General features: G+C 43.5%; 1 protein-coding gene across 1 annotated transcript; it reads right to left on the minus strand.

Moving 5' to 3' along the window:
* Window positions 1-150: 150 nt before the first annotated feature.
* Window positions 151-9278, minus strand: ndel1b (nudE neurodevelopment protein 1-like 1b). Its single transcript, XM_086185414.1, has 9 exons — window positions 9122-9278; window positions 6986-7082; window positions 4494-4647; window positions 3733-3881; window positions 3005-3141; window positions 2738-2905; window positions 2562-2653; window positions 1751-1896; window positions 151-1616 (listed from the first exon to the last, which is right to left on the minus strand). Exons 2-9 carry the CDS (start codon window positions 7069-7071, stop codon window positions 1526-1528), a joined length of 1023 nt encoding a protein of 340 aa, XP_086041540.1. The 5' UTR covers window positions 7072-7082; window positions 9122-9278; the 3' UTR covers window positions 151-1525.
* Window positions 9279-10136: the final 858 nt, after the last annotated feature.

Raw genomic sequence — 10136 nt, forward strand, 5'->3', positions numbered from 1 at the left:
AGAGGAGGTTCAAGTGTATATTCCTTCCTTATCAGAAGGTAGTCCCTCAAGGTGTTCCAGAGATTTCATCATCATGGAGGTGCCGGTGACCTTTGACCTCCACAGACCTTCACAGTTCATCCAAGGGGAATCAACAGTTCACACAGAAAGCATGTTTCTCATCTCAACCTTTATTTACTTAAACAACTCTGACAAACAATTTGATACCATCGCACAATGGCTTTGACCACTGTAAAACTCATATCTGAACACATGCCATACATATATTTGAAATAAATAGGACCTTAATGCCAACTGTCAGTTATGTACAAATGTGGTAAAATTTACCATCCTTACAAGCTATGTACACTGACGGAACGCGGCCTAGTAACAGGCTCTCACTGTGCTCAAAATGACGGCTTCAATTATTAAATAACAATGCGCATTTTAAACAAATCCCCGATATGTCAAGACGGAATAATGCGAAGAAATATGGGACAGGGGATCAGACAAGTTTGGGTGGGTTAATAGGATGAAGAGCTGATGTCCAACCTGCTAAAATCCAAAAGCTAATATCTCAAATTGTCAAAATGTGCTGCTTGACAGAAAAGGAACAATAAACTCACAAACATTTTCTTTTTTTTTTAAAGTTTGCTCACGTATGTTTGTCGAGTTTTTAAAGGGCCAATTCAACCTTTCATTGCTAGCAAATCAGAATGAGGTAAATTTGCAAGATTTAAAAACACACACACACAAAAAAAAAACCCCAAACAAATCAATAACATTGAAAAAAAAAGAAGAAAAAAAAAAAGACTCAACTCCAACACATTCAACTGCAGCAAACCTTGTGAGGAGCAGGTAGCTTAAGTGCAGGTTTAACCCAGAGGACAGAACCGGCTGAAAGTTCCAAACTTTAACATGCTTCCGAACCTGCTAGTAGCCAAGAGGAAGGACTGCACTCCGGCTAGGTGGCTTTGAACGATCAACATTCACTTCAGTCATTCTTATGAATGCACACATGCAAGAAAAAAAAAAAAAAAAAAAAAACGAAAAAACAAAACAGAAACAAGAAATACTGCATTTTGGATAAATTATGAACACCTCCCTTTTTTTCTTTTAAATATAATACATTCTAAATTGAAATGACTGTGCAATTTAAGTCAAAATACGGGCGAAGTAGAAGCTAAAGTCTGTTGAGGACCTTTTGTCATAGTAGCTTTCAGAGAAATGGGGGGGGGGGGGCTTGTGTAATCTTGAGGAGCAACACCTTTTTTTGCAGTGACACTCATACGAGCAACAGCACAGCTTTAGGCACATGCAAGTGTGTGATAGGAACGTATGCGCCTACTCACAAATGCATTTTACAGCTGCAATCTGTAGGCCCCACACATCAAGTCCAAAAACACACACCCCCAGGCAAACATCACCTCTCTCACTCTCTCACACAAACACAATGTAATGGTCTGTCAAGTGTCCTCCGGTGTTTTTGTTTGTTTTTGTTTTGGATGAATCTTTTTAATAGAAGTGTGTGTTGCATGGGTTCACCTCACACACTTAGAGGCACCAAGCCTGGTGGAGACACGTTTCTGGATGATGTCATAGAAGTCAAGGGGCTGGGGTCCAATCCGTTAACAGTCCTGCCATTTTACATGCACAGTGTCAGAAAAACAACGTCTAGATCATCAGGTATTAGTATTGCCTGCATATTTGGATTGTGGTGCATCATTGTTGCTGAGAATGTGGAAGACACAATAATAAAGCAAAGACTCACGTTTTGTCAAAGTAAGTGGTGTGTAGGGCGTGAGAGAACTTGGTGGCGTTGCCGTTGGTGAGCACTCCAGTGTCGGTGGAGTAGTTTTTTCTTGCTGCTTGGTCTTTGGCAAAGTTCCTACAGGCGGCGAGTTTAGACTCCAAAGCCTGGAGACAAAGCAGGCAACACAACCTGTATTTAGCCTCAACATTAATAAAGAAGTACTCCTCACAAAAGGTCCTGTAAGTTTCTGCATTTTCTTTGGATCTCAGGGTGCTTTCGAAACCCAAATATTTGGTCTGTTCCTTTGGGTTCTCGTGAAGCAGTAGTCGCATTCTCATGCGGACCAGCAACAACAGGTCTTCTCCCAGCTGGTCTCTGTCTACACCAAGCAAACAATTGATTGCAGTGGGAGCACAATTTCATCCTCATCCAACCCGACTGCAGGTAGGGAACCCAAAGGAGGATGTTTGTGTGCAATCTGTGTTTTGCTCTGACTGAAACTGAGCATGATATGACTTGGCCTCCTACTGGAATGTTCCCCAGACATCTGGGCTCAGGCGCAGGATTTTGACCTAATAAAAAGACTTCTGTGAGCACATTTCCAGCTCTCTCCTTCGTGTGCACCCCTCAGCAACTATATTTGATCTGCTTCCTTTCATGCTTGGTGAAACCAAATGGGACTAAAATAGAAAAACAAACCAATACATTAATTTCAAATAGATCCGGATGAGTCAAATGAACTACAGTTGTGAAAGCGCCCTTAAACCCACGTATAATTAACAACACTTCCATATGGACAAGTGAGGCAGGGCAATGGAGTAACACCTACCCCAACTTTTCTGAGGAGATCCCCAACAATGTTGAGAGCTGAGATTCTGGCAGAGGGAGTGAGGGACGAGCTGGCGCAGCCGTTGGTCAGTGCTGGAGCACACAAGCCAGAATTAGTTCACATATATGTGGATTTGCCATCTCCAGTGTGTGAAGAAGAGGAACATTAATCCTGACCTTTGGAGCTGATGAAGGGGTGTTCTACAGTCTTTCCTACAGGTGTGGCTGGGAGCGATAAAGACGCCTGGACAGCAGAATCTATCTTGTCAATGTCGAGGGTAGGTGAGCTGGGTGCTGACATCCTGTCTGTGGTTCTCTCTCGTACTGCCAGCTCCTGTCTGAGGTCTGTGGAGAACAGTTTCATGACATTCTCCCCCAACAAAGCTTACACTAAACAGATACTGCCTGAAGGGAACAGTTATTCCAGCTGCTTTGTGTCCATACCTCGGGCTTCATCCTTCAGCCGCTGTACAGATACTAGAAGAGATTCCTTCTCGTCCAGTTCGCTCTCCAGGAAGGCGTTTCTCTCAATGGCCTGGTTTAGACGCCCCTCAAAGTCCTCCAGAGACACTATGGTTGCCCTGCACAGAGATCCAGCGAGGCAATGAATGGTCCATCCATCACAGCAGCTCCAAAATCATTCTGAGTCAGCATATCAGCCCATTTTGTTGAGAGTCTCAAGAGGGTGGAGTTTCTTACAGCCATTCCACTCATGTTCCCGTTTACATGCAACATAGCTCAAGCTCGACGAATGACTGAAGACGCCTGCCGCACTTCATCCCTACATCAGAGGTTCTTTCTGGATGTTCTAACATTTTAAGTATTGACTTGCTTACAATGGGAAAAAATGGGCTTGGAGCTGAATTTGGCGCACCGGCTAAAGCTGCATCATAAAGCACTTCGACTGCTAGCTGGACTTCATAGTGTGTGATTAAGGTGTTTAAGATTAAAATACTCCACATGCCTTGATTTGATTATTGCTTACTCCGACCATAACCTTATTCAGGTTAGGGTTATTAGAACATGCCATGTAAGATGGCCGTGTCCAGTCAGCCAGAGCCATAAATCCTGAACAGATGCGCATTTCCTTGCTCTTTATTTCAGGTGATTCTGATTGAACTGCAGGGGGAGACAATCTGTTGAAGGATAAAAATACACAGTCTCAATCTGACCTCTTGGCTCTTTCCAGGTCATCGTTGGCCTGCTCCAGCTCCCGGACATATTTGTGGAGCTGCTCCTTGATGCTCCGTGTCTGGCCCAGGTCATCCTCCAGCATCGATATCTGTTTGTAACTCTGGGCGTACTGCTGCTCCAGCTTCTCCTGGAGAGAGTGAACATGAGACGTGAGTTTGGAAATCAGGAAATGTGGAAAAACATGATGTGCTAAGTATAAAAGTCATGTGCGACAACAGGGCAAAACCTGATGAATCATAAGACAGCTAACATAAGACCTCTTCTTCCAGTTTATTTCACTTTCAAAAGGCCTCTTTTTTCCTCAGGGAGTTCTTGTGCCTCCTTTTCTCTGAAATACTTAACAGAACAGTCAGTAGCAAGGCTGCATGCCCAAACTGTTGCTCCTGAGGCAGAAGGACTTAACAATTTATAACAATGGCATGTTAGGCCATGTGAAAAATCCCTTCTCTGTGGGGTGCGTGCTGAGGTTATGGCACCAATGGTACCGTCAGACTTGCTCTTGTAGTTTTCTATTTTTCTCCTCTTTATCCTGCAACTAATTAAAGAGTGCTGGAGGATTACAGACACACCTAATTGACACCTAAAATAAATACAAGTCACTGGACTTTGCCCTCGGGATCTTACGGAGCTCAGATAACCTCTTAAGTAACCACCAATGACTTTATTGATGGTATAACCGGGGGATCAGGCAACCCAAATCTTAAAATAACCAACATGGCGAGTCACCAGGCTCAGTTACCTTGAGGTTGGCCACCTCGTTCTTCAGTCTCTCGTTCTCAGTTTGCAGATCTCGCAGCCGGTGTTCAGCCTGGCTGAGCTGGGCCTCCAACTCAGCCTCCAACTCCCGGCTCCCTTCCTGGAACTCCTGCAGCTCCTCTTGTGCATCATGGCAGCTGAATGGTACAAACAGAGAGGGAGGTGGGGAGAGTGGGTGTTGGACGGGGTTACAGAGACAGTCATTGTCAGTGAGCAACGACCCTCTCTACTGTCTGTCCACCATTCAGCTGTGCAGAGCTGAATGGCTGTGGGTAACAGCTCTAGAAAACCAGCTTTTGTCCAGTAAGAGGCGCCAGGCTCGGGCATGTTCTAGTAGCTCTATCTCTGATAGCTGAAAATAAATCTGAACCGAGCGCCTGTGAGATATTTGGAGATTTTTTAACTGTCAATCTGGCCCCTGCCAAACAGGAAAAGAGTGTGCAACTCAGCATTGTCCAGCTAAGCGTTCTAAATATACGGCTCTAAAGAGACAGCTGAACGGTGACAGAAGGGACTTCCAGGTAACTCAGAAAAACAGGCCTGCTGTCAAATGTCCTCAGCTGTGAACAAGGTTAAAGGTCAGGGGTGATGAAAAAGGGAGAGAGGGCAGAAACAGGATGAGGAAGTGGCTAAAATACAGGATGTTCTGCTCAGGACCGACCCCTTCATACTTTTCAAGATTGTTCAAGAATGTGTGATGCGTTATTAATGAATTTAGGTCATCTGAATGCACCTTTCACCGTATGTCAAGGGTGTGCACATATGATGTCACCGTGGCTAACACAGTTTTGTGATCAGCTGACCCCTGCTGGGATAATGGCTTCACAGTGGCTCTGGAATCCATGAATCAGTTGTTGTGCTGAGTCGCTGCACACATACCAGCCCTGCAGAGGGGCCGCCTCATCAGCACGCTGGGCTGTATAACAGCCCCTCCTCACCATGACAGCATGTCACGGTTGAAAATTTAAAGACATATTTCCCTCAAAGACTTTTTTTTTTTTTTTGCCTTTAAAGTACCAACAAATAGATGCCTTGAGCTCCGGAAGATGTTTTCTCCTTTATTCATCACTTCTTTGTGATGCCGGAAACAACAAACATGCATAAAACAAAACAAAACAATGTAATTTGTTACAATTAAAAACAAGCAAAAAAACCTTGAGTTTGGTGCTGCCGTGAACGAGACTCAGATTGGAATGGCTTTTTGTTTGTGGGAAGGGAAACAAGCAGCTTAATGAGCTCAAGATACCAATTTGTGAGGGTTTGAAAGGAAAAAAAAAACACTTTGGGTGAAGTATTGCTTTAATGTTCGAATCTGGGGACTGAAGTGCTTCTGGGGGAGATCATTAACTGTGCGATGTCACAGTGACCCAATTACAACACAACGGAAAAGTTTAAAAAATGTCACTTTAGGGAGATAACTTCCAATAAGTAACTAATAAATCCAGCGCGTTTTGACAGTAAGTGGGTCACTGTACAGGGCCTCCTGAGAAAATATACACACTCCAAAATATGCGAGAGGCAAACTGCTGCTTAACACTTATTTTTCCACTGGTTGATGTTTTTCCACCTATGGACCCACAGCAGGAATTTTTTTGCAAAACCACACAGGATTTGATTCTTCCTCTGAGAGAAGACAGAAGTCCCAATCTCATGAATGACAAAGACAAGCCGGCAGCGGTTCAACACGGACCCTCACGTGTGTGCCGCTGCCGTCTATCCCAATATCAGCTGTGGTCTCCCTTTAAGAAGTCAAAGATGTAGTCACTTCCTCCAGAGCAGGCCACCAGTGTTTGTGGTTGGATTGCAAAACGCCTGTCTGGTCATTTGCCTTATATGGCTGAACACAAGCGCGGCTGAGCTCTGTGTGCTGAAACCTAAAACAGAAATATATCCACAAGTATTCTAAAAAAACATTTGGTCACAACCACATATTCACCAACTTAGAATCAGACTATTACATAAGACGGAGCGTCTAGGAGCTTTTAAACAAAGCCGACTTACTGCTGCTGAGAGATTTTTCAGTGTTTATTAATGAGTCCGTCTATGAATCTGATTTGGTTCAAAGTTCTCGCCAGACAGATTACAAAATAAACGTTGTTATATAAGCAATTTAGAGGGAAGAGCTTAGTAAGCAAACAGTCATATTTTCCATGAGCAAAAAGCCATATACGAGTCAGAGTATCTAGTTGACATGTCAACCCATACATGCAAATGTTATGTTGTGTTAAATTATCGCCAGTGCAACCAGAGGGCACTTGGAGATGAGATACTGCACCTCCGCTGAGGGAAACTCTGCCAAACCCAATGTTAAAAAAAAAAAAAGGAAAAAGGAAAAGGATCTGCCCCGAAAACACACTCAACTCCTTCACAAGTTCACTTCTTCACAACAAGAAGCCACATGTTTTTGTGTAATCCTGCTAACAGACGAGCAGCAGCAGAAACACGATCTCCTTCTCGAGGGTAACTGATTCCTACCTTTTCTTGTATTTCAGGGCTTGAGACTTCCAGTAATCAACTTCTTCATCCTTTGACGAAAATTTGGGAATCATCTCTGTGTCCATGTCAGGGTTCCCTGAAAATAACAGACAGACTGATTAGACAGATTGTCATTTCAACAAGGATGTAGGGTGCAGTTAGTATAAATGAACGTGATGCAAGCTTGTGCTCATGAGGTTGATGAACTGGTCAACAGGTCTTTCTCCCCTGGTTGTGAGGATCATTTTCATGGTGAAACACTGTCTAAACATCCGTGGACACATAAAAAAAAGTGACTGCCGCTCAGTGACAACATGCAACCAGCAGCCTGTGAAATGTCTCAAGATCTCAGCCTCTGTAATTCATCATCTGCACTCCACAGTCATGAAACGCAGCTAACGCTAAAGGAGATCAAAGTTGCAGCCCGATTCTGCAGTTTTGACAAAAGCTTCAAAGTTCCTCCATCGCCCTCCTTGTTTGCGGTATTACCAATTTACTAGGAGACAGTTGCTTCCCTTCTGGAGCTATTAAGCTCTGCCTGACTCTGATCTATGTGGATCTGCGAGACAGATTTGAGGAAATAATTTAACACATCTCAAAAGAGCCACCATGTGTGTTCTTCATGAGGGGATACAGCTTCAACCCACTACACACAAACTAGCGTAGCTCCAGATTTGCTCAGAGCTTATAAAGATTTCCTCCTCCTCCAGATGAGGCAACACGGGAAAATGTTAGCCGCACCGAGGGTCAAACTATTTCATCTCAGCCGTTTCAGGTGGTTGTTGACTGCTTGAAAGGGAGAACCTTTCATTTCCCCTTCCCATGATGATGAGGGTCCAGACCGCCTGCTCCTCTCTTTAAACATTCCTCAGAGACAGCGTCATAAACAATTTGTCTGCTGCCGGCCCCTCACGTGTCAGTAAACTACACTGAAAATCACAAGGGAAACTGGAGACCAAAATACCGTGAGGGTGGAGAAAGGGAAACATCTGAAGTTGCTGATCTTTTTGAAGATATCCAGAGAAAAGCTACCAGCTGAGACTGTGATTACCAAATGTAACAAATCCCTGTTTGTTGTGATGCAGAATAGACTGAATGGGGGTGTCTATTGATCATGGTTAAAAAACTCCAAAAGACATGAGCGGACAGGAAACACGGGGGTGCTGTTTCCATGGTGATGCAGATCAAAGACCAAAAGAAAAAGAACATCACACCCAGAATACAAAAAAAAAAAGAGAGGGACTGATGAAAAGACACTGAAATCAAACAGGTTAACAAAGTTTCAGCGTGTGATATCTTAGAACATAGAACAACAGCACAATTAAGGAAGGTCTTATGCTTTAACATGATGGCTGCCAGGACACTTCCTCTTATCTCTAATTTCAGCATCCTTCACAGATGTCAGCCTGACCCCTGTGTCTACTTCTCTGTCGTAACAATACCCGTAGTCAGCAGACATGTTGACGGGGACGCTTCGCTATCTGAGGAGCCATCTGGAAATTACAGATGAGAGAAGGAGGAGAGTTTCCCTACGTTCACTTTTCCAGGAAAGTGATTTTTTTTTTTTTTAAAGGGTTCAAGTGCTGACTGAGTCACATTTTGGTCTTGGGGGCGGGGGGATGATTCAACATCCTAACATAACATCCTTCCATTTCCATATATTTCGAGGTATTGATTTGCCTCGATATGAATAATAATCATACTTCCCAGGGTGTGGTGGTAGCCCCTAAATTGGGTTCTTAGTGAGTCATGATAGGAGATTCATGAGAGCTGTAAACGTGAGCAGCAACAGCGAGTAAAAAGAACTCGTCAATAATAACGTATTGAATTCACAGCTACACACAAAATTTCAAACGTGTCCCACCCGATTTAACTAACCCAGTGTAAATCGGCTGTGGTTAGCTAACTTAGACCTGGCTAAACACTACGATTTACTCAATTTAACAACAGCAACGACAACAAAAAAGGTGCGGAATACATGGGAGACGTAAACTTCAGCTCGTCTCAAACCAGAAACCTGTCGACGTTTCAAGGGAGGTCGGCTTGTCATCTCACCCGGGGTCACGACGGCTCCACACACGCACAGGTCGAACATTACACACCGAAAATGAAGAATTTCATATCAAAAACACGTACCTGCTCATGTCAAGTCGGTGTCCAACAGTTTACTGAATCCAGACAGCCGGCTTTACACCCAGAACCCCCCCACACACACCACCTCTCTCTCCGGCCTTGGGAACATACAAGTATCTGTGCTACTGTGTTTAGGAAATTGCCAACGCGTCTCCCGGAACCGACGTAAATCCTGACAGGGAGGAACGCGCTTACGTCATGAGGTTTACATCAGAACTGGGCAGGGCTGCCATAGAAGTAGATCTGCTAGAATCGACCGCACCTTCTTGAGTGCGGATCGTGGATGTGTGTGCTGCAGATTTGTAGTTTTTCACTGCAGTGACCACAAGATGGCACGAGATTACCAACGCATGAACGACCCTGCGCCACAAACAAGAGGAAAATTCCTCTTGTTGTTGTGTATGTTTGTGACATCTACAAAAAAAAGGAGTCACTTTCTTGATAAAGTAGCGGATTTAAACTACTTACGTTATTCTTTGCTCCACCGATATTACTGTGCCAGCTATGCTTTATGACCATTTGGCTTCAGTCTTTTCAATCTGTTTTTTTCCACCCTTTTCATACATACAGTGTATTATTGTAATTTATGTATCACGACAAAGCCTTGGAGTGATATAACTTGTTCAAAAAAATATAAAATAACTAAATTGAGGGAACAAGTTATATCTTGTGGCCTCAAAATATTTTGCCCTCATTGTTTTTCTCCGTCTATGGCCCCTCCAGAGCCCCATACATGTTACATGGAAAAATATTATTACTGAAAGAAGAGAAGAAGAGATTAGCACACATACACGAAAGCAGCGTGTATTGTGCATTTTTTGAGTGTGCAAGCTCGAAATGTTCAATATTTAATTACATTGGTCACAGGGCAGACCTAAACCCCATAAATTCCCCCATTTGATAAGCTTTAATTTAGATTCCTTAAACGCTGATATCGCCATATCTTTATAACAGAACTGTTTTTGAAAATTAACTTATGTAAGTGTGGCCAATCTTATGAATGGCAGTAGTTGTTTTT

This window comes from Aulostomus chinensis, chromosome 18 (assembly GCF_037954235.1).
Source record: "Aulostomus chinensis isolate RoL2024-O1b breed Wild chromosome 18, RoL_Achi_v1.0, whole genome shotgun sequence".
Lineage (NCBI taxonomy): Eukaryota > Metazoa > Chordata > Actinopteri > Syngnathiformes > Aulostomidae > Aulostomus > Aulostomus chinensis.